The 24965-nt window shown below is 47.5% G+C and overlaps 1 protein-coding gene across 1 annotated transcript; it reads right to left on the reverse strand.

Annotated features, from left to right (window-relative positions):
* On the reverse strand, positions 1-24014 carry CSNK1E (casein kinase 1 epsilon). The gene is made up of 11 exons (XM_071551771.1): positions 23776-24014; positions 19651-19738; positions 13165-13275; positions 12870-13018; positions 11931-12159; positions 5078-5248; positions 3452-3600; positions 2759-2951; positions 2515-2654; positions 2071-2136; positions 1-1538 (listed from the first exon to the last, which is right to left on the reverse strand). Exons 2-10 carry the CDS (start codon positions 19724-19726, stop codon positions 2104-2106), a joined length of 1251 nt encoding a protein of 416 aa, XP_071407872.1. The 5' UTR covers positions 19727-19738; positions 23776-24014; the 3' UTR covers positions 1-1538; positions 2071-2103.
* Positions 24015-24965: the final 951 nt, after the last annotated feature.

Raw genomic sequence — 24965 nt, forward strand, 5'->3', positions numbered from 1 at the left:
TCACTTTATCATTTTCTACTTTATTACTTCAAATTAACAACCACGATAAAGCTCAAAAAAGTCCAATATTTACACAGGAAAAAAGTACAAAATCCCCCCCAAAGTTCTTCAGGTTTTTTTTTGTTTTTTTAAATTACAAAGTAATAAAAAGTTTTGCTCTTTAATTAAAAAAAAAGAGAGAGACAGTAAGAGGGGTAAATAAATTAGGAAAAAAATAGGGAGGAAAAATAAAGTGTTAAATAGAAAGGGTAAAAACAAACAAAACAAAGACTAACCCCACCCTCCCCGCCCTGCCAACAACCCATCGGCTCCACACTACAGTGACAGTGTGTCTGCTACAGGCCATAGGTCGCAGTGGTGATCATTGTGTTTCAAAGCCCCAAGTGCCACAAAGCAGCTTGAGTATTCCTAAATTATATTCAAAAACAACTAAAGTGGGGGGGGAAAGGGGGGGAAAATGGATGGGATAGGGCAGGAAGGGATTGTGCATGTATTGGTGGATCTTACTTGGGGTTGCATGAGGGAAGGAGAGAACAAGAGCCATCGCTGTGATAAACTCCAAACTCCAGTTTCTGCGTGCCACTCTCTTCTCCTCAAGTCCCACTCTCTCCCCGCAGGAATTGAAACAAGTTTTAATTAAAAAATAAAAATAGAAAAACACGCACAGCCAGACCAAAAAAAGACTCTGCTGCAGGGATGAGAAGTATATTTCTCCCTGTATTTCAGCTCCAATAACCCCATCCTCCATGAGACCAGGTACCTCTCCATAAAGATTCCTCCGTGTGTGAGGACCGCTCGGTTCAGGGAAGGCTGGCACTTCTCCCAACAGCCAAAAAAGAAACCGCAGAGAAGCCACCCAAGGAAAGGAAGCCCGAGTCATGATTAGGCTGTTGCCACAATTCCCCTCACAGCTTAAAATTCGTTTAATGCTTGAGAAAATAAATTCTGTTATAATAATAAAAATCAGACTTCAACCATCAAGTGTGGCTGGAATCTGATTCCCTCCTGGCCCACAAGGCTCCTGAATAGAACAGAACAAAACAAAAAGAAAAAAAACCAACAAAAACCTCACCCCTCCCTCCCATCATTCCTGCCCTCAGATAAAGAGGAGAGCAAAGTTAAAACCTATATGGCTAGAAACCATATGATTTGAAAGTAACATTTAAAAAAAATAATAATAAAGTAGGAGAAGATATCCAAGAGGAAAAAAAGGAGAGAAATCAAAACCAGGAGCAGCAAGTCAGGAGAGGGGACTGGGGGCAGCCAGCAGGGGCAGTAGTCGGGGCTGGGGGGGCAGCGAGGTGTTCCTGCACGGCTCCCACGACGGCAGCTTCTTGGAGGCGTCACACTGGGTGACCCAGGCAGCCCTCTCAGAAACGGCTCACACCAGCGCGGGGGCACAGCTCGACTCCTCATCGTTGGCAAAAAGAAATTCTGTTGGGATTTTTTGTTTGGTGGTTTTCTTTTTTTGTCTTTTTTTAAGTTTTTATTTGTTTTTTAAGTTTTTTGTTTTTTAAAAGAAAAATACAGTGAAGACACTAGAAAGAGAATTCAAAAGAGAGAGGGACGTTAGGAGGAAAGACTCTTCCCAGCACTCCCAATGCCAGCTAGAGCATAACAAATCATACCAGCCCTTTCTTCTATGCTCCTGCCTCCCCTCAGAGTTACCTGGCCCAGCTACTGTCTTTTGCTCTACAAGAGGCACTCACTAGCTGAGCAAAGTCTCACACACTTGATTACATGTCCAGCACCCTCCTCCTCAACACTGTCACACTGCCAGAACAGCATTTATGGTGAACTAACGAAATGGGTCCCCAGAGCAGCACCTTATCCACTCTCCCTACCCTCCTGGAGAAATGGAAGCTACCTCCACACCTAAGACAATCCATTCCCTCAAGGTTTTCACAGCCAACCTTACTCTTCCCTCTAAAGCCAAAAAACATCACAAAGTAAGATGAAAGGATAGGAAATGTACCAATCCCCCACAACATCATCAAAGTCTTAACCTAAGGCTTTTTTCCCCCAGTAATTCCCTCCTTGGGGGGTTCCTGGGCATGAGGACAGGCTCACCTAAGCAAACACTGGTCCAGTGGCAATTGCTCCTCACTTCCCAAGGTGATCAAATGGCACACTTGTCTACAAAAGAAAAAGAATAGTTCCTGGAGAGGAAGAAAAAGGCACAAAAGACACCAAAACAGAGAGGCTGTATGTTTCTCTCAGGAGATCCTCCCTCCCAAGAGTTTACAGTTCCACTTCTCCAAACCACTCTGGTCTGGAAGACAACCAGATTAAGTCTTACTCCAAGTAAAGCAGAGTTAAGATGACAGTACTGAGCACGGCCTCCAAAAAATATATAAATGAAGAGCGAAGGTGTAAGTTTGTACCACTCCTCTCACCACACTAGAAGCTTCAGGCTCATGTCAGCTCCAGCAGATCAAGTAAAAACCACCCTGGAACCCACAGTCCTTCTGGGACATCCAGGCCATGGCCATGAACATCGGACCAGGGACTCACCTGTGACGCTGAAATCCGTGACACTTCTTGCCGCCCTGTGAGGTCAGATGAGGAGACATTGGCAGGAGCTCCTCGGTGTAACCTCATGCTGACCTTCCGCTCCCTGTCCACTCTTGAGATTGCTCTGGGGGATGTGTTGCCTGATGGGGAAGAGAAACATTGAGGCAAGAATATCAATCAGTAATTTTGGTTCCCAGTCAGTAACAGGGGTGACACCCTCCCCAACCTCTCCTATCCCACTCACCGGACTGCTGGATTCGGGAAGTGGGGGTGGAGGCCATGGGCTCGGTGACATTGCGAAGACGGTTGGCAGTGGCTCCAGCAGGTGGACCAGGGGGCAGTGCTCGTGTGGCTGACCCTCGGAGTTGCCCCATCCTCTCCTCTCGCTCATGCTCTCGCCGCTCCCGATCCATATCCTCAGGGTTCCGGGCTGCTCCCTAAGGAGAGAAACCCCCATGCCACACATGGCTGTCAGGCAGGAGAGACAGCAGCAGCCCCAGAAAGAAAATACACGATACTCCAACACACCAAGGAAGCAGAGCTACATGCCTAAAACATGCTCTTCCCCACCCTCTTACACTGCACCAAGAGAGGATCTCCTTCTGTACCATGAAGAAACAGGGAAGAAAGCATATGGTGCTACACCTGCTATTGCAATCCATGTCCATGTCCCACCTCCAATTATAGTCCTCTCCTGAAAAATTATCTCTACCTACCTATAGCTATAGAGCTAATGACACACATGCTCCATCAGACATACTCATTAATACAACAATAGCTATACCCCCAGTTAGCACCAAACAACTTTGCCTCTCTTCACTCTACCTTCAAGTTGTTCACCAGGGCTAAGTACAAACAGTGGGTAGTTTCCAACTTTCCTCCCCCTCTCTATGATACAAACCAACCACTGTCTAGTCCTTTTGCCACACACACTCACAAATTTAAGCATGTTCCAGTCAAAGACATAGTCGTAGGAGAAGCCTTGGCGGTGGAAGAGGTTGCGGAAGAGTTGTCGCAGGTACGAGTAGTCGGGTTTATCATCAAACCTCAGTGAACGGCAGAAGTTGAGGTATGTCGAGAACTCAGCTGGAGAGAGCAGAGAACAGCGGGCTGTAGAACAGCATCCAATTCCCTATGTCCCACCATGGAGCCACTGCAGCCTTTCAGCAGCAGCTTGCTGAGCCAGGACAGCACAAACAGCTGTATAATAAAAACTGATCCTGCTGGTTGCAGTCCTTTGGCCACTAAGAAAACTCCATCCCTATTTTTACCAGGGAAAATGCTTACACATCTCTTTTTCTGTTGGCTTCTCCAAATAAGACCTTGCTAGTCACTGAGCCTGCTGAAGGACAGCAAGAATGCAGGCCTAAAGAAGAGGTAGAGGTGAGCTTTGAGAAGTCCAGCTCAGACCAAAAGTCCTCCTAGTTCAGTGCTCTATCTTAAGCAGTAGCCAGAAGTAGGTAGACAACTACAGAGGAGAAAGAGTGGGGCAAGCATGTCTGACACTTCCACTGACAATAGCCCAGCTCCCATCTACTTTCAGCTTCAGGAACTTCCTGTGGTTTCTATCTAGTAACCCTCACTGGATCTCTCTTCCACATACTTGCTCCATATTTCCTTGAACTCCTGTAAGCTTTAAGTACCCACAACATCTTCTGGGAAGGAGTTCCACTACTACCATTAGTCTACTACTGGCTGTGTGAAGAACCACATCATTTTGTTTTGAAGCTAGCAGAAACCAACTTTGCTTCTCTTCCAATACAAAACCTGGGGCCCACCAAACAATCATCTCCCATCCAGACTTCTGTAGGCATAGCGACTGTGTAAGACTTCTATTATCTCTCTAATCATCTCTTTTCCAGGTTCCAGCAAACTCATTACTTGTGCAGAAATCACCTCACCTCTGGTCACCCTTCTGGTCCTTTCCTGGACCTGTTTCCAGTTCTACAACATCCTTTGTGAAAAAGTGGGATGGAATGAGTGCATGCAAGGTGTGAGCAGGCCATGGATTTATGCACATTGTTGGGGCTTCTTTCCTAGTAATTCCTAACACTCCTCTTCCTCAGCAGCCATCAAGCACAAAGTTGCTGTTTTCACAGAACCACCTACTGTAATTGCAACAGCTCATTGGTGAGTAGCAGTGGTCAGCTGGAACCTACTATTTTACAAATTACACGAGGACCAAGACATCTCTCTGTTCTCACATACATTACTCCATGTTTACCTACAAAGAACTACATTTACCATTTCATTGCCAGGATCGTCAGCACACCTCCTTAGCTTGCTACCCACCCTCCTTCCAAACTCCTCCTGAGATCCTAAAGCTTTGTCTCAGCACCTTAATGTCCTTACTAACATAAGGTTTCACTCTCCACAAAAACACATTTGCCATTTCTGAACCAGAACTGTATCACCACCAGTCTGTTATCTTGCTCATCACTGCTGTCAGCAGCACATCCTGGTCTAGGGTTTTGGGCACTGGCCTTTAGGATTCAAGATTCCATGGGGTTTCAGGAGGTGAACATGCAGCAGACAAGACAGCCATCAAGATGAGAGCACTTACAGGGGTACCCTTTGCAGAGCACCTCGATGGGCGTTGACATCTTTTTCTCGCTGATCCTCTCATACTTTTGGCGCTTGGTGGCAGCCTTGAGGCCCTGCCAGGGCAGCGAGCCCAGGTTGAAATACATGAGCACATAACCCAGGCTCTCCAGGTCATCACGACGACTTTGTTCTGTGAGAAGTTACAAAGGGGCAAGGAGTGAGCAGCAACCAAAAGTACTTTGGCAATCACACAGCTTCGGAGGTGAACATAGAACAGAACAATCACCCTTCTCTCTTCTTTGGTAGATTTCTACAGATAGACAAACTTGTAGAAGACATTCCAGTGCAAATAGCTGTGAGGATGTTCATATTACAAGAGTTGAAGTGCTCCTCTCCCTATCCAGCCCAACCCACTTCATAAATAATGATTCTGACTACCTCCTCATTTGGACAAGCCTTAATTCACATAAGAATTTAACTCCGTAAGAAGTGCTGAAGCAACACTGCCTACTTTGCTCTTCCGAGTCCCAGGGGAAGGCACCTACACTTCTCCACCCAGAATGATTCTCCAACCCAGGGATTAGTCATGACAGAAGTAGTCACAGAAAGACAAGGCTGACAGAGGTAAGCCCAACACAACCCTTTCAAACAAATCTTCTAATAAACTGCTAATACTCTTTAGGCAGGGCAGAAACAAGGAACTAGGGACCCCTTCTTGCAGTAAACAACTTTGTTTAGAGGAGCCTAACATGTAATACTGTGCAAAGATACCTTCTCAGCTTTGTGGCATTTTTCAAGCTGTGAAGGAAGGGGCATACTTCCAACAAAAGGTTCCCCTCCAAATGGGGATGTAACTGGCATCACTACCAACTCTACTAAGACCAAGCATTGTCCTTAATATGCCATTGCAAGGGCCCACTTTTAGATGCTTACCTATGAAACAAAAGAAATTGCCTCACAAAAAAAAAACAACCCTTTCACACTGAACTTGTTCTTTGGAGTGGCCAAGCCATTTGAAGTTTCAAGCTCACTCCAGATAGATTTGATGCAGAATCTCAACTGCAAGTGTTGACTAGTTAACTTGGGAAACTCCTTCCAGCTCCTCCAACATGCTTGCAAATTCATCTATTAAAGTAAATAATTCACAGAGATCAAGGACACCACATGACAATCAGTATGATTTAGGTAGAATGCCCTTTATTAATACACTGCAAATGGTTTACACAGGGTTAAGGCTACGTGTTAATTGGCTAAATTGAATCTCACACCATCATGCTACAATTCCAATTGGTTATAGTCCATATCTCACAAGTCCAGTGTTTTGATGAACACATTCTGACTGTTCCCACGTGAATCTCTAGTGTTGTGTGAGAAAGTCTGAGGAGTTACTGTGTGAACTCCTGGGGAGTGTTTCCTCCCTACCACTCAGGAGAAGCTGTTTCAGTCTCACAGAGTCCATACAGATCTGAAGTGCTCACATTTCATTTCTCTGTACCTACAATCTATAAATCTTACCAAGAAGCTCTTGCCCTTGTTTCCCTCCCAAATAAAATAAACACTTTGGAGAAAGTACTTTACATCTCGAGGAGAACAACTGACATAGAAAACATGCAGGCAAAATATGGCTTGATGGAGAGCACAGGGATAGGGGAAAGACTAAAGAGAATAATCTGTTAGATTAATTTACTACTACAGCACATTTTGCTGGATTCAGTGCCACTTCCTGGAAGATGCTGCAGATTATGTACTAGTCTGTGGGTTAACTGTCAGTATCAGTTACATGCTACCACCTGCCCCAATCAAAGGCCAGTAGGTCACTACAGCTGCCCCTTATTCTGTTAGCTGAGCTGAACACTGACAAAGGACCTGTGAGCTGTAGCAGGTCACAGATGCAGATCTCCAGCTGTACAGACACAAACTGTGGGTCACATTGGCTCTTTCTTCCTCCTGCATCTCTCTCATAATCTCCTACTGGTTTTGAGAACTGGGAGCTTGACAAGTTAAAACTTCTGAGAGGAAAAAGAGAAAAAAAATTATGGTTCCAGATGAGTAAGAGGGTCTCAACACTTCATAACTGACAGAAGCGAGACTTTGGGTCAAAGCATGTGAAAAACCATAAAAAATGCCACATTCCAAGACAGGAGTAGAGCAAAAAGCAGACCTGCAGATCCCCAGTGTCTTACCTTGAGCATGCAGAAATAACTGCATTTTTTGACCTCACTTACTGCCTCAAGTTGCCCACTTTAAAGGGGCTAATACTTCCTAATCTTATCAGGCTACTGCCAAGGATAATTACATGATTGTCTGGGAGGTGCTTAGATGTTGTGAAGGGAGCAGAGAGAAGAAATTCAGTTTTGCATTTGGCCTAAGGTTGGAATACGTGTACTCTCAGAGGGCTGCAATTACTCACCATGCATATCAAATAAACAAAACTAAACAATATTTGGTGATGACCTACATCCTTAAACAGGAGGGATGTGGAGTCAGAATGCACATCCAGGGCCTGAAAGTACAGGAGACAAGGGTAACCTCAGCCCTTCAATCTGGCAGCCCTTGACTTATCCATGATGTAGCTTTAAAGTGTCTAACTGTGGGTTATTGTTCAGAGCATGGTAGTGCACCTCAGAGGAGTAGGGAAAGGCAAGGCAGGAACCAGAGAAACCTACTGAACAAGCAAATCAGCCTGTCAGGAATAAATCAGGATCTTGCCTACAAAATCTTGCTCCAACTCCAAACTGCTAGGGGCAGGCTGGATAACACGCCTCAATTTGTTTGAAGCACAGCAGTTTTGAGCACAGTCACCAACCCCATCCAGACAGGATACTTTCTGTGAACATATGCCTGGGCACAGTCATGGCAATTCAAGGAAAGCCTGAATTACAGACTTGAGTTTAAGAAGCCTGAAGTCAGTGGGGGATGCTACAAGCCCTTAGTGAAGGCAACGAGAGGGTTTACAAAACCAAACTGGGAAGTGAACCAGTATCCATTACAGGCAAGCAAACACACCTTACCTGTGCCTTAACACAGTAGTATGATCAAGGAAAACCAACTGCAAGCAAAACACCTAATTATTAAACTGCTGAATGATAAGTGTTTGACTGCATTGCAGCAGATGTTTAGTATCTCAGGTACATGTGGTCACTGTAGTCCACTTAAACAATTTCAGTGAAATTCAAATCTATGATAGCCCTGAAGTACCAAGGTGATGAGTGACAGTTGTGCAGCTACTGCAAAACATTGTAGCAGTCTTTCATCTGTAACTCAGACTACAATATCCTGATTTAAATCTTGGATGATGGCAAAAGACAACACTTCCTACATCCCATTTCTTTGTTTTATCTTCAGTTACTATTACCCAGCTCCCACTATTAACTATTTATTTTGTCTGGCCTCGTATACCAACATCCTCAGGACACTAGGTAACTTGAGATAGCAGAGTTAGAAATAAAACTTTACCTTGACACACCAAAGAAACATTATTTACTATAACTGCTTTCTACTTTAGAAGCCTGACAATCAGTGACTAACTCTCACAGTGTCCCTGGGATGCAGGAAGAAAAAAATCTCACTTTCCAGTTTGAAAAGAGAAAGAGAAATGCAACAGACGTGAATGCATACTCAGAACAAGTCAGTCCAGAAGCTGGATTACAGTCATGACCTGTGACACCACATCACACTTCCTCTCTCATTTCAGCTTCTCAGCTCTCCTACCATGGGGGAGGGGGATTTGGAAGATAAATTTATGAAAATGTCCTTTTCATAAAACACTCATCCTTTCCTCCCTCCCTCCCTCCCTCCCAAAACATCTTCCAATAAAAAACACAAGGTTGCCTTCCCACACAACTGAGCATGACCCCTCAAATGCGACCTCTCAAACCCAACCCACTTTGCAAGCGATCTCCTGCCAGTTCCCTCTTCCCACTCCCAGTGAGGATCTGAGCCAGCCCACACCCTCACTCCCTTCACAAAGCACGGTCCTCGGAAGCCAAGTCAGGGGTGAGTAGCAGGACAGGAAAAGACAAGCTTGGGCAAAGACTGAGGACTAGTTGTCTTGGACACACAGTTCATGACAAAACATGTTTCTTTGCAGCCTAAACTGCCTTCTGGTCCCCCCGTCCGGAGAGTTTTCCCTCCACTCCAATCCTGTCCAAAGTGATGCTGTTCCCACGCAGGACTCCTTAGAAATCAGCTATCTTCCCTGGAACCAGCCCAGCTGCAAGCAGGCTTAACCAAGCAATGTTTTTCTGACTACATACTCAGATCTGATCTTGCACAAGCCACACTACAGTTCCCCTTTCTCTGCCCAGTGCATGGCAACTGCCTTTAAAAACACAGAGGAATCTGGAATGGGTGACAGAGGGCAGCATAAGCAGGAGGACTTTATGATCTGCACAGCCTACACTGATGCCATCTGTGATATGCACTTAGGAAGGCACTGCCCCCACCCTGAATGTCCTGTTGCCCAGACAGAGCCCACCAGGCTTCTTCCAAGACTGTCTCCTGAGCACCCTGGGCATCTATTTCAGACTTGACTAGCTACAGTGGGTATAGGGCACTCTCATCTCTAGAGCATGTGAAAATTGACTGGAATGCATGAACCAAAGCCTGCACAGTCCAGTGACTCCCCCAAAAGCAAGTCTCCAGCTGTGGAAAACCCTCCTCAATCTCGCCTCCTACTTTTTTCCCCAGTCACTGGGAAAAGAATGTGTTTCTTCCAGACATTGGAATGCCCAACCCTTAGCTTGCACATTCAAATAAAGGCATTTATTCATTTGCTATTCCTGTCACATGAATACCCCGGCACCTGGTTCCTTCCCTCTCCCTAGAACGCATTAATGTAACTTTAAGACAGGGAATTTAAGTCTCTGAAGAGTCAAAAAATTCAGAGTCATGGTTCCCATGGCAATGCTGCTAACTCACAACTGTGTCTATCATATACCCTGTGGCAAGGTCTCAAAAACAGGAACTCCAGCTGAAACCCCAGCACCCCCATCCCCTTTCCTCCAGGCAAGTCATGTAACCTTTACACTGTTCAGGGGAACTATCTGCAACGTGGAGATAATACATCCAAGACCTGTTGTGCAGAGTAACTCACACCCAGACTTTCCAGAAGCAAAGGGCATGAAGAGAGCAGTGGCTGTGCTCAGACTCATAGCATATGCAATTTGCCCTTGGATTACTGTTTAGACATTGTTTGTTCATCCTGACACACAAGCCAAGCACCAGGAGTGAAGGGCTAAGTTGGGGTGGGATGAATAATGAAGTCATTGGAAAACCACAACCAGACATTTAGCCTCTTGTGATCAGTTCAGGCAGAGCAGGCACACGCAAAAGGATCAACAGACATAGCAGTGATAATTATTTTGTGCATGTCTCTTTGTGGCAGTTTCCACGGCTGTGGAAATCTTGACTGAGAATTCAATCGAGAGTCAGTTATAAATATGCAGGACAAGCCAAAATGCAGAAGGCCAAATTGGAAAGCTCTACAAGAACTATTTTTACAACATGGAGGAGGTCAGGAGATCACAGCCCACTCTCAACACACAACACTCCCTATTTTTATTTAAATAAAGCATTTTCCAACTAGTTACAGAGTATTGAGCAAGGAAGACAGGAGGAAACTGCTTTATTTTCTGCAGGTCAAGTATTGACTCCAGATATCAGAAATACCTGCAAGAGGAGAGAATGCAGGAAAAATGACGTCATGGAAGCTGTTAGTTTAAAAGGTTTGAGTTCCTTGCACTGACTTTCAGATTCTCAGGTTATACATTTCAGAAGGAGGACTCTCACACATACAAACTGAGCTGCAAACACAGCAGCAATTTTCCTGGGTCCATAGGCAGGACAGCTTCAGTGTTTCCGCTCCTTAGATCTGCCAATCAACAGCAGAACCAAGTCAGTCTGCTCAGAACAGACCCTATGGTAACTAAGAAAGCCTCACACTGAGAACAAAGTTTAGCCAAAATTTAGCGGATGAAAGAGGTCAAACACTGGAAAAAAGTTTTTGGTCAGAGAATAGAAGAAAAAACTGCAAGAGGTTTTCGGCTGTGTTCCTCACAGCCACCAGGGGCTAATTCCCAGGACAAGAGTTTGAGTGACTTCAGGAGGTTTAAGCATGGTGGGTACCAACCTGCACAAGGTTTTTACAAAACCTGGGATGATGGTCAGCACCAGTGTAAGACCTGGCTGAACTCTCAGCACGCTTTCTCAGCCTAGTTTCATCCCCACTGTACAAACCATAGTCACTAAAGACAGAGCCCTAACCCCATAAAGCTGCCTCAGTGGTGAATGGAGTAGTGTCGTTCACAGACACACAGGTATTTTGAAGATCCATGAGAGCCAGTCCTCAATCAAAAACCTGGATGTCCAGGCAGCTCTAAGCCTCCACTCATTCCAGCTCCTTGTACACCTCCAGCACATGGCTGTCCCCATCTTCGGTGGTGGGTAACATCATATTGCGGTGGGCCTGTATCCTCCAGCTCTGACAGCTACAGAACAATCTGTGGCAAAAGCACTTGGGAGTGAAAAAGAAAGGTTTCAATTGCACATATTCCTAAAGGCTCAGTGCCTATGAATCAGCCTGCAAAAATTGTGCAAGGCAGATTTAGTAGTAGCAGAGTCAGGGAGGTGACAGCTCAACAGGGCCCCACTGTACTAAGCAGTGCATAAACACACTGGTAGACAGTTTCTGTCTTCAGAAGTTCAAAGTGCCACCAAAGACAAAAGAGGTAACACAGGTATAGCATTTAAGTTATTTGCCCACCATCTCAAGGCAGGTCAGCAGCAGAGTCAGGCACAGAACCCAACTGCCTCCTTCTGCAGACACACCACCTCCCCTGGAAAGCCCCACCAAGGGGAAACAGCAGGCTCACCAATTCCCAGGTGGGTGTTGATAGAGGCATAACGGGCTGTGCCAGTCAGGTTCTTGTTTTCCCGGTAAGGGATGTGCTGGTGGGTCCGGGCATCTCGGTACTTCTTGGCCAAACCAAAATCAATGATGTATACTAGGTTGCCTTTTTTGCCAAGGCCCATAAGGAAGTTGTCTGGCTTTACATCCCGATGGATGAAATTCTTGGAATGAATGTACTCAATACGACTGATCTGGAGTGGGGAATAAATATATAAATAGATAGATAGATAGATAGATAGATAGATAGATAGATAGATAGCAAGACAATCAAGAAACAAACTTAACTGCATCTGCTAAAAATAGTACCCTGTTCAGGACACTGGCCAGTCAGAGTAGGGAAAAGGACACTTCACAGAGAATACAGCAAAGGAAAAGATACCCTCTGGAAACTGCAGGATCTGGAGATGGAATTCAACTCTGAACACAAGCCCCATCCCTTACGCTGGGGAAGTCACCATCAACACCACACGGAAGGATGGGAAGCAAGTCTGTGTGGACTAGAAATTTGAGCTTGTGCATTGACAGCTGCCAGCTGTCAAACTTAGCAATGCTGGGAAAGGAGGAGGTCTGTCCAGAGGAGCCAAGAGTCTTAAACCCAGAGCATGGGCAGTTGAACTGAGATAGATAGTGGTGCCAATTGTTCATCAAGCAGGCAACACTAACACAGGGTGAGCAGCAGGGGACAGAAAAAGGGGTGGAGATCAGGAAAAGCCATCAGTGTCTGGGTTCCAGGTCCCCAGTTTCATCAAAAAATAGAAAGCTGGCAGCCACTTGCTGCTAAATGAAGAAAGTTTGGGATACAGCAGTTCTCAAGCAGAGGGGATGGGAGGGAAAATTAAAAAAAAAAAAAAAGAAGGCATGGAAAAGGAGAGTAGGCACAAATGCATCAGAGGAAACTCACCATCTGGTCTGCTAGGAGCAGAACTGTCTTGAGACTAAATTTGCGGGAACAGAAGTTGAAGAGATCTTCCAGGCTAGGGCCCAAGAGCTCCATCACCATCACATTATAGTCCCCCTCTGCTCCACACCACTTAATGGAGGGGATACCCACTGGTGAATGAGAAAGATTAAGCCCATGAAACAGAGAATAGATGCTGCATCACATGTAACACCAAATCATTTCTTTCCTAAGGCATTCCAGAATAATTTCCTTCTTCAACCACTCTCCCAGCCCCATCTTTTCCTCCCCATCTCACCTCCTCCCTGCATCATCTTGTAGAACTTGCTTTCAATGTGGAGCTGGGGATGCTTGGTTTTGACACATTCCAGTTTGATGGCCACCTCTTCACCAGTTGCAATATTGGCTCCTGCATAGAAATGAGAAGTGAAATGAAGATTGCACAAGCTTCCACTTAAGTTAAACACTTTCAACAAGGCTTGTAAAAATGCCAAAACCTTAAGACTTGCCCTGAAATTTATTCTCTATGACAGAAATGAGATTCAGACACTTCATACAGAGTTTCCAGTGCTGCCATTTGCAAACACAAGCCCAGAGAAAGGCGCATGAATAGGAAACCAGGTCTGATCCTGCAAGCCAGGCTAGAACAGCAATCCTACAACATGCTAATAGCCTTGTTATTTCAAAAAGCACCAGACTTTGGGAGGTCAGTCTGTACCTATCCACGGTACCTAAAAACTGAGTGTAAGCTTTGGCTGCCTGTGATCATATACCTAGTTCCTGAACGCAAGTCACCCCCCCAGGCAGTGATACAGAGTATCTCTTCCCTGGCAAAATTACTGGTTAGCTCAGTTACATCATTTCAACAGAGCCAATTAGTTCAGGAGGAGACATTACTAACATTCTCAGCTATCTGTTTCCTCCACAGCCCTGACCTGTTCAATATAGACAATTTCTAAATCCCCAGCTTCTCCCTCTCCTGAGGGCTTCAATAATACCTTTATCTTTTGCCAACACAGAAACATTTGCTATATCCTAAATTAGAAGCATGAAGAAATAAACTGAATCTGGTCCTCAATTAAGCTGCCTGGACACCTTTGTTGAAGGTACTGCTACATATTGGTGATGACGCTAAACCACCACCTCACACACTTCTCTCTGAAAACAACCCAGCTGCCAGCTGTGAAAGCCAACACTGCGGTCCCAAAGTGCACTGTCAAAGAAGGAACAGGCTGCTCTTTCTCTTGTACTAGCTGAAAGGATTCCAGATGTTTCACATCATCCTAAAATGGAAAGAATGAGTATCTGTACACAGGTCACGGGAATGACACTCAAATCTTGCTTCTCTTCCCTTCTCACCATGCCTGCCTCACACACACACACAAGCGCACACACACACACAAGCGCACACACACTGCCCTTCCTCCTTATCTGGAAGTATTAGAAGTTGCACTAAAACGCAAATCAAGAGAGCAACCTCTGACCATGAGCTGCTTACAAACACTGTCATAAAATAAACTACTCCAGAACACACATGCAAACATGAGCTGGAGCTAAAGGTGATGGTTTGCCATAGCTAGTTTTAGTAGCTCTGGCTAATTTGTGCCTCCTGAACCCTGCGATAAGACTTTAGGAGTTCACAAGGACAGTTTACAGATAAATCTCTCAGTTTATAATCTTTCACACACCTCCTCCAGAGCCAGGGACCAAAGGGAGAAAAAAGGGAAATGTTCACACAACTGGATCCCTTCTCCCCCTTGATCCTAAGGATCTCCTGTTGAAGAGTTCAGGCTTGTACACAAAGTTAGCAGAGAGCTGCCTGCTAGCAAAAAGACATAATCTAGATGCTACAGTGCCGGGTTGAGACAGACAAGCTGCTAGGAATTTGTAAGAGAGGAAAAAAACCGATCGGGGCCTAGAGGGATTGATTTACTAAGAAAGATTAAAAGAGCTAAATATGTAACATAGACAAGAGATACAACTAAGAAGGGTGGGGAGGAAGAATGGGACATGACAACAGTCTGCAAATATTTGAAGGCTGTAAACACGAAGGAGGGAGAGGAATTATTTAGGGTGCTCTAAGGGAGGGGAAGGAAGAGCATTGGGATTAATTTAATTAGGATTTTAATTGAGGATCCAGCAGAAAGGAAAAGCAAAAAGCCATCCTGAGAGGTAGAGCCATTTGTCCAACAGTTACTTTTGAAAAGATGCTGCCATTTTCCACTTAAAAACTGCTGGCCAGAAAAACAAGTCTGTACATTTCCTTCACTGCACCAGAAGACTTTTCTTAGAAGCATCAGGAGTGCATTGAGGAAAATAACAGGAAAAGGGACTAGTATCTACCTTTTAAATTAGTGTTCAATCACTGGGCGTCAGTTGGCATGGAAACACCCAGGACATCCAAAAAAGGTAAGAGCGCTTCCTTCCCTCATTCCCTTCTCTTTCCCCTGCCTTTGTGAAGACTTTCCTCCAAATCCTCTGAAGTAGCTCCCTTGTCCCTTTCCCAGAAGACATTTTTCGCTCTCCTAATCTATCTGCTGACACACAAGTATTGATGAGTCTTTCTGACTTTTGGCAGCAGTAGCATCAGCATTCTGAAAGATCCCTGTCCCCAGCAGTTGAACAGTGGAAACATGACCGAGTTCTCATCTCTGTGTTAGCCTGGGTGTTTAGGAATATGATGATGCATTCATCTACTAGGCTGTCTGAGGATGGGGAGTGTTATCTGTGGGCACATAAAGCTGGAAGAGGGAAAGCAGGGGGAGGCACCAAGAAGACTTAGATTCTTCAAAATGTGAATATGCCACTCGTATGCTCAGATGGCCTTCAGCCTCACATTCTCCATGGCTCAAACACAGACAGGTCTTCTTAGAAAAAGAAGATACAAGCCTATGGCCTAGAAGAGCAAAAGTGGAATCACAGGATGGTTTGGGTTGGAAAGGACCTTAAAGGTCATTTAGTTCCAATCTCCCTGCCATAAGGACAGACATTTTCACTAGACCAGATTGCTCAGAGGCCCATCCCACCTGGCATTGAACACCTCCAGGAATGGGGCATCTACAGCTTCTCTGGGCAACCTGTTCCTGTGCAATACCACCCTAACAGGAAAGAATTTATTCCTGGTATCTAATCTAAACCTGCTCTCTTTCAGTTTAAACCTCTTTCCCCTTGTCCTGTCACTAAATGCTCTTGCAAAAACTCTCTCCTCATCTTTCTTGTATGCTCCCTTGAGGTACTGGAAGGACAAAATTAGGTTACCCCAAAGCCTCCTCTTCTCCCGACTGAACAATTCAAATTCTCTCAGTCTCTCCTCACAGGAGACATGCTCCATCCCTTTTCATGGTCCTGCTCTGGCCCAATCAGACCTAATGAGGAGCTATTATTAGCTGAGGGCATCACAGACTGTACACTTTAGGCTTGCTCCCTTCCCAAGCCCTGCTGCATCTACAGGTTGCTCCCACTACCATTTCTTTGCTAGAGATCCACTGAGCCCGAGATGCCCACAAGTGGGGGAATTCAAGGGCAGGAATTTCTCCAGTCCTTTGTTCCATGCTTTACCATCATCTTTTTAAAATATTCAAGTACAAAAGCAACAGTTCTCTGATCTTTTTCTAGAGAAACACCATGTTTCAGACAAATGCAGTGGAGTCTACAGGCTTCAGCCACTTGAGAGACGCATGTAGGATTGGGGATAATTCCTAACATCCACCCCCAGTCTCGCTCCACTGTGGGGGCTGCACAAATTCAACTCATTCATCATGAGCTCTTTGAAACAGGGCCCCGGGGACAGAGGATATCTCTGGCTGAACAGGATCTTTTCAGAGTGGAAGCCTGACTGTATATCTGATACAATAAACACCGCCCTCCCTGTGCAACAGGCAGGGGGCCCCACTCTCCCCACCGCCTGCTCCCTCTCGACAGCCGGCTGAGGGAAGAATGGAGGGCTGGGAACAGATGGAAGAAGGCAGATAGGATGAGAGAGAGTTAACAGGCCAGGAAACAAAGGGAAGGCACTCCCCTCCCAGCAAGGGAGGAGCCTGCCACCAGGAACTATTCCCAGCCAGCGCAGGTCCCAGCATGCTTTGTCTGCCCAGATCCCTTCCACCACCAATGTGCATCCCTGCGATGATTCCTACCAGGTCCAGCAACCCTGCCCTGCCTCTTGGCCAACATCTCTGACAAAGCACCTCTCTCCAACAGCCCAAAGGTCTCAGCAATTCCTCTGTAAAGTGGATTTTGCTCTTCTGAATGAGCAATTTTAGAGATAAATGGGTTAGCCAAAGCCCATCGGCAGCATGATCTCATTTCCCACCCTACCAAATCAACGTGGGGAGATTATCCCCCCAGCACATCTATCCCCCAAAATATCCATGTAAGGAAGAGTGCGCACTGTGCTTTAGGCCCCGGCTAAGGATTAACACAGTCCACCCTTTGTGTCTACCATGCAGAAATCCAAGTTTCCTTCTCACAGTAAAAAAAAAAAAAACAAAAACAAAACCTGAAATGCTCAGCGCACAGCACCCATTGGTTACAAAGCAGATGAAGGTAGTAACATCCTGAAAGAGAGAAGCTGAGGATAAACCATACAGCTCCCATTCATCCTCAGAGACAGACAAGGCTTGTCTTTTCCTGTTATTTTCCTCCTTGCATTCCTGATGTTTGTTTGCTCTGTCTCCTCACCATTAACAAGAGAGAACGGTGAGGTGAATCTGGTGCAGGAGAGAAGTCCTTGTGAATGAGTTCTTCTGTCTGCAGAGCAGGCCATGAGAGCATAACATGAGCAAAAGCATCCTACAGACGCACCATCAGAGACTACGTGCCCGATCCCTCCAGGCTGGGGAGTCACCCAGGCTCCAAGAAGTCTCGCTATCACTGCTTCAAAACATGCTGGATTGCACCTCAATAAACATCACAAGGGCTTTGATACTGCATTCAAGTAACTTGGTTGAATCCCACTGTGTTCACTACTCTAGGGCACTGGGGCTTCCTCTGCCTCTCATGTTTGGTTACAGGCAAGCAGGCACATCCGCCTCACCAAAGCCTGTTTTCCACACCTGCTTCGCACAGGTAGATGACCTGTTATATGGTGCAGAGCAACACAGTATCAGGCCTTTCCACTCAGTACCTCCTCTCTTTCCCCATGCGTACCCCCAGATGTTTTGCACTATCCTGACAATTTATACTGTGCTAGAGGGTCTGAAAGGCTTCAAGCCCTAGCAGAGGTGGAAAATGCTGTGTCTGGGCTATCAGACACCAACTGGCTGGAGGGTCACAGAGGAGCAGCAGCAGTAAAGGCAGTACACAGTGGAATTGGGATTCCAGATCCATTATTTATCATCTTTCCTCATGCTTTGGATAAAGGTGGCAACAAAGCCTATTACTGACGTTTCCCACAGGACACTTAATCAAGAGAGGCTGCCAACACGAATCAAGAGAGAATAATAAAGCAAGAGGGAACTGGAGGTAAAAGCCAGAGGTTGAAAACAGACAGTGATTTGCAAGCACAGGAAAAAGTAATAGAACTAGAGGTATTCAACAAAAGGGACTCCGGAAGGAATGTGAAGATGTTGAAGATCCTAGAAGAGATCTCCTACAATACAGCTGACAGTGTGCTAAGGCCAGTTCTGCAACCTGATAGCACTGGTGATGGGGAAAGCCAAGGAGACCCAAAGCAGCCTATGCAGAGGCATCACATTACAGATCATTCGAGGGTAGTCCTTCATTGCCAGGCTCTGGAAATGCCACACCTCAAATGCAGTGTTGGCTCCAAGCTGCTCAGCACATGGACAAAGTAGGAAAAATTGAAGGAGCAGCAAAAGTGAGGAGTGGTAGATGTACTGGGAAGCAAAATACAACTCAACTGAGCAAATTAACAGCCAAGGAGCACATGCCATCATCTGTTAAGTACTCAAAAGTTTGCAGACACCAAGAGAGGGAAGTTGTTCTGCTGGCCTCCAGGACTGCAGCTAAACAGGTAGTGGTGAGAACCAGATGACAGGTAAAGCCACACCAGCTCTCGTGGAGGGATCAATCAGGCTACTGGGTAGTCTCACCACTCTGGCCCCACATGGTTTGAGCCAATAAAAACATGAGCAGGCAAAGCATCAGGGAACGTATCTACACATCAGCCCATCAGCTTGGAAGAACTACCCCAAGTGATCTGCTGTGGTAACAGGAAACCCTCATGGGCTCTGTCCATTGGGCTCCCAGTTCAGGTCATTCCAGACATTAACTCTAAATCCCATTGCAGATCTAACAGATCTAAGCCCCAGAACTTCAACCACACCAGGCTCTCCAACCTGTTTTACTCCTCCTCGTCTCAGATGTCTCTCAAAGATGCAGACCACTTTTCCCCCTACCAATCTTCCCAAAACTTTATTCCTTCTACCCTTGAAGGAACAGCTATGCCCTCCATTTCCATTGCCACCACCCACTCTTTACAGACTTTATGCCCACATACACCCAAGCTCAAGAAAAGGAAGTGAGAATGCTGGAGTAGCATATATGACAAGTATGTCCCAAACAGTCCAAATCTAAATCAGTCTGCTCAACCACCACTGTGTTTCCAGCATCTGCAAGGCAAAGCTGAGCTCATCCCACTGTCTTTGCCATCAGAAGACTGGCAGCAACTAGCAGTATTCCTTGAAGCTCTTCTTCTCTTCTCCACCCCCTCCAACCTTACATGGTGCCCACAAATACCAACAGGCAAGGAAAATAACCCCAAAACAATGATGCAATTGAGAAAAACAACCTCGCCAGTGGAAGGACAGACCTTCACACTCACCTAGGTAAATGTCGCCAAATGAACCGCTGCCAATCTTTCTGCCCAGGCGGTATTTGTTCCCTACTCGAAGCTCCATGGTTCAGTCGTGCTGAGAAAAGAAGCACAGAAAGCAGTGTCAGAGCAAACACAGGAAGTGAATCATGTAACACTACAGAAGAGACCTCCCCACTTCACCCAGAGGCTGGGTACAATTTTAAATCTAGAAATACATCACATTCTACACAGCCTCTATCTATCACTTCTCCTGATCTCCTGAACATCCAGGGACAGCATGAGCTAGAATTGCTGCAGGAACACAACCCCCTCCAGCATGTTTTCCATGTTCCCATTATTGGAATGAAGGACGATTGAATCTCTTCCCCACCATTTTGTTCAGAGACAGGGGAGGGGATCAAGAAATCCCTCCCAAGGTTTCAGTGGGTCATCACTGTAAAGAGGTATTGCTCTTTCTACCTGGCACCAGGACAGAAGTAACCTCATGAGACACCAGAAAGGAAAGACATAATAAAGCATACAAGAAGGAGTTGCTCTCTGGCCCAGCCCTAGTCCAACACCTCAGTGATGGTGAAGCACAGGACCCAAGAGCCACAAGAGACAGACAGACTGCCAAGAGCAAACGACTCCATCACTCCTAGGCAGAGGCTGGCACAGGGGACAGGGAGGAGACATCCCGCTGAACTGAGCCCTTCGAGGCATGCACTGACTAGGAACACCACTTGCTTATCTCCACACACTTCTGCTGATGGAATCACTGCCTCCTTGGGTCTACGTGAGCCTCTCTGTCTCTGTTGCTTATCGAGGTGTGCTGGCTGTTTGTTTTTAGCAGCTTGGGTCTTTCCTCATCCCTTTACCTGAGGTGATTAGCTAACCCTTTGACCTGATATACCCCATCAACATGCCCAGGCTTAGCTTTCTCACCTTCCACAGAAAACCAGCTAGGTGGACAGACCACAGCCACAGAGTTTGTTCTCCCCCCCAACTTCAACTTCTGCTGCAAACACCTCTGCCAAACACAGTTCCAGCAGTTCGCTCTTAACAGCCCCCTATCCCTCGCCCCTTCTATGAACACCAACTTATTCTAGGAACCATGTCTCTTTCAAAGACAGCCAATGTGTCTCCTTTTAGAGGGATTTGCCACAGTCCTAATTTATGCAATGCCACATTATTAACATACAAAATGCAGACACAGAGCCTGTTGGGGACAGGAAAGGTGAGGAATGATTCATGTTTTCACAAGCGGGTGAGACGAACTTTCCCTTGCTAGAGTTTGGTGGGAAGGAAGCACCACTGAAGGAAAGAATGGAGGAATGGCCTTGTGAGACAGAAGTACAAAAAATAATCCCAGCTACAGGATTCTGGGCATACTATAAACCTAGAGCTGCTTCTCCCGCCCCAGGAGATGGGATTACAGAAAGAAGAATGGACGGACTGCAGAGATGTACAGGGAAATAATCCTATCAAGGCATCCAGGGGACATTGTGAACCCTGAAAGCAGAACTCCAGTCACCAGAAACCACACACAAAACACTCAGAGGTGGAGTCCCCTCACCTACTATTTACTTATGCATGTGGGTTTCTGTGCATCTAAACTCTACAAAACCCTGTGGCTATTTCCGACTTTCTTACTACAAGGAACGTAGGCAGAGCCTTGGGAACCAAACCAGGAGGCAGGCATACCTGGGTGAGGGCACAGCAAACAGACATGATTTTTATCTGCTGCCTGCTGTTCTGTGTAACGACATTAACATACATCTGACTTGCTTACACTCCTACTCCAATAAACGATCAAAGGTCTGTGTCCGCGGGAACCCGTCACACCACTGTCAAGAAGACAGCTCTCAAATCTCCCTCCTTTATGGTATGTTTACCCAGGCCTGTGAACTCTGAGCACTTCCACTTGAGTCCAACTCGCAGCTGGGGAGAGCACAGCGGAGCAGAGACTGGGCAATAAATCCCTGGTGGGGTCTCCTCCACACCAGGGCACAGTAGGTATTGCTCTGCAACACCACAGTCCCAAGGCTAAATTTGGTCCCACCCTTCTGGGACAGGCAGGCAGGAGCCAGGTTAAGAAGGGTTTCTCACACATCGAGGCAGCAGCCCTTCTAGCTGATTAAGCAACAGGCTCCAAAGGGGAATCTAAAAAATGCTCCAGGGCGCGGGGGTGGAAGCGGGAAGCAGGATAATGGAGTAAAAAAATCATGGTCTCGCACAGCTGTCTTTTTTCCTTATCTCCCCCCCAACACACACACACACAAGTGTGTGCAGAAAATCTGAGTGGAGGACAGCCAGAGAGCAACAGCCTGGATTCATGGTCATGGGGCAGGACACACATCCCACTCCCTCAACAACTGCTCCAGGAGTTCAAACACCTATCACATTTGCTTCTACTTCACACCTGTACCCCCACCATCTACAGCTCCCACCCTTATAATCTGATCTTCAGGTCTACTGTTACAAAAAGAAAGAAAAATTTACATATAAAATATACATTCTCATACGTGAAATTTATATTACTCCCTATGTACTATTTATATTTGTAAAATTGAAGCCATCTCTCTTTTCCACTCCCCCCAGCAGGCTTAACTCCCCCAGCCCAGCCACCCTTCCTGTACTCTACAGCCAAGGCAGCATTCCCAGGGGCTGCAAGGCAATCATTTAGTTAAACCATTTAGTTTTCCATAAGGGATTAACACACATACAACCTCAAAGCGAGTGTGTGCTCTGCATGAGCGTTTGCATACGTGAATATCCAATACTACACAGTCTCCGAAAAATAATAATACTATCCAGCCATCAGCCCTGCTTACACACACACACCATTTTGCACCAGCCCCTTTTATATAATATAAAATACCCACGTACAGGCACAAAGGCCATTATATAAACACACGATAAGAGTTGATATCACCCTGCTGTGCCAGCAACGATGGCGACCAAAGACGCAGGGACCATTTTGGGAGTGGGAGGGGGAGCGGGGGGACAGGAGGGACATCTCTGTCCCACCCGAGGGGGTCAGGAATGAGAAGATACCCTGTCTAGCACAGGCCACGCAAAACCAAACCCACGGCTCCATAATGGAGGCTGCCGATCCCAGTATCGTTCCGGCTTTCAGGGGAAGTGTGGGGAGTGGGGGCTGCTTCGCCCATAGACCATGGAGATTTTACACGGCTTTTTTTTTTTTCTGGGGAGGTGGGTGTAAGAAGGAAATAAAGGAAGAAGCTGGCAAAACAGTAATCTGAACTGGCTCAAAAATTAGATGGAAAAAAGAAAAAAAATACGTTTTGATTGAAATGCAAAACATCAAACCCCTCCAGACCCTTTCACGCTCACAATAAGGAAAGCAGCAAATAAGATGGGGGGAGAGAAGAAATCCCACGCAGAGCATTTGGACTACATTTGAGGAAGAAATAGCCACAATAGGAAAACAGGGAAGGGGGGGGGAACACACACACAAAAAAAAGAAATGTTCCTTACACCCCCACCCCCTACAGGCAAAACACTACGCGAAGACAGCCGTACCCGGGCTGTTATTTTTCCGGGTAGGTAACAAAAAGCTGCCACCCCCGGGAACGGCGCTGAACTTCTCCTTGTCCCCCCCACCTCGGCCCCGGCCGCGGCCATCGATCCCCGCCCCTTCGGGACCCCACAAGAGCAAACGCCGACCCCCACAACCTCCCCCCAGACGCCGACACCCCTTGTCCCCCGAAACGGGCGATGAGGGGGGCTGGGGAGGGAGACAAGGAGCATCAGTGAACGGAAGGGGTGCGGGGTTAAATCATCCGGGGGGCGGCCCCCCGCCGGGACCCCCGCAGTGCCCCCAGACAACACAAGGCACCCCCTGCGCCGATCGGCCCCGCCGGCAGCCGGGCAGGGCCCCGGCAGGCGCAGAAAGGGAAACGGGGGCCGCCCCCGCCCCCCTAATCTGCCGGTGGCGGAGGGGGCGACCCCCTCCCCGCGCCCCACAAAGGGGCTTTTGTCCCCCGCCGCCCCCCCGGCCCGGCGCATCGCGCCCTGCCCTCCGCGCCCGCCCCCTCCCCCTCCCTCCGCGCACACAAAGAGCCGGAGGGGCCGCCTTTCCCCCGGGGTTTGCGCCCCAAGATGCGGGCGGGCGCCCCCCATACCCACCCTGACGGGAAGGGGGTCGTGTGGGGATGCTGCTCCGCCGGCTGTCAGGGGGCCAGGCGGCCGCGGTGGGGAGGATGACGGAGGATTGGGGAGGGCTGGTGGCGGCCGTACCCGGCGCGTCCCTCCTTCGCTCGGCTCGGCGCGGCGCGGCGCTGCCTGCCGCCTCCCGCCCGCTCGCCGTCCCCTCCAGCCGGCGTGTGCTCGGAACAGCCCGGCGCTCACCCAGTTTCCATTGAGTCCCGGAGCCAAACCCACTGATGTCACCCAGCGCAGCCCCGGCCCGCCTCCTCCTCCGCCTCCTCCTCCGCCCGCCGTTAAAGGCGCAACCGCCGCCGCTGCTCTCGCTACCGTCCCGTCCCTCGGCCTCGAGCAGGGGGGCACAGACGCACACAGACACACAGACACACAGACACACAGACACACAGACACACACACACACACACACTCTCTCAGTCTGGGCTTAGAGGGTCGCGATCCCGCTGAAGGTTTCTCCTCAGAGTGGGACAACAGCCGTGTGGCCCCACAGGGCGGTGCTCAAACACGGGCGGTGGGAGCCATCGCGTTGGCGGCAGATGCCCAGGGGGGCTCCGGCAGGAAGGCCATGAGGCCTCAGAGCCGCCCCAACCCCACAGAGGGTCCGGGCCCCTCAGCCCACGCCCCTCAGGAGCAGGAACACACCTTGGGTGGAGCACCTGCAAATCCACACAAATGACAAAGCACACACCTAAACCCTAAGGTGGATGGACAGAGGTCCCTGGAGCACTCATCAGGAAAGACGTGCAAAGCTGGGGGAAGCCCCCAGACCCTGGGGTGTTTGGGGGCCAAGTGGCCGCAGCAAGCCCCAGAGCAGCTGCAAAAGCCAGCTGAGTCCAGAGGAGCTGCCATACATCAAACCTGTATGGGACTGTAGCAGCAGACCTCCAGACAGGGGAAGTATTTGGGGGCTCTTGAGAGATTGGGGCTGGATGGGCAAAGGAGAATGGAGGTGCTGTTGTGAGCTCTGGGAGTGAGACTGCAGAAGAGGCTGGAGGCCCGTGTACAGTGAGTGGGAAGGAAACAGCAGTAGGACCTGTGCAGTGGAGCCAGATGCTGCCAGTTTCACGGACACTGGATGCCTCATCAGGATCCAGGAGCTGCTTCAGCACAGTTATCCCAAATCCAAGAACTGCAGTTCCTGCAGGAGGAGATAA

Source organism: Pithys albifrons, chromosome 3 (assembly GCF_047495875.1).
Source record: "Pithys albifrons albifrons isolate INPA30051 chromosome 3, PitAlb_v1, whole genome shotgun sequence".
Lineage (NCBI taxonomy): Eukaryota > Metazoa > Chordata > Aves > Passeriformes > Thamnophilidae > Pithys > Pithys albifrons.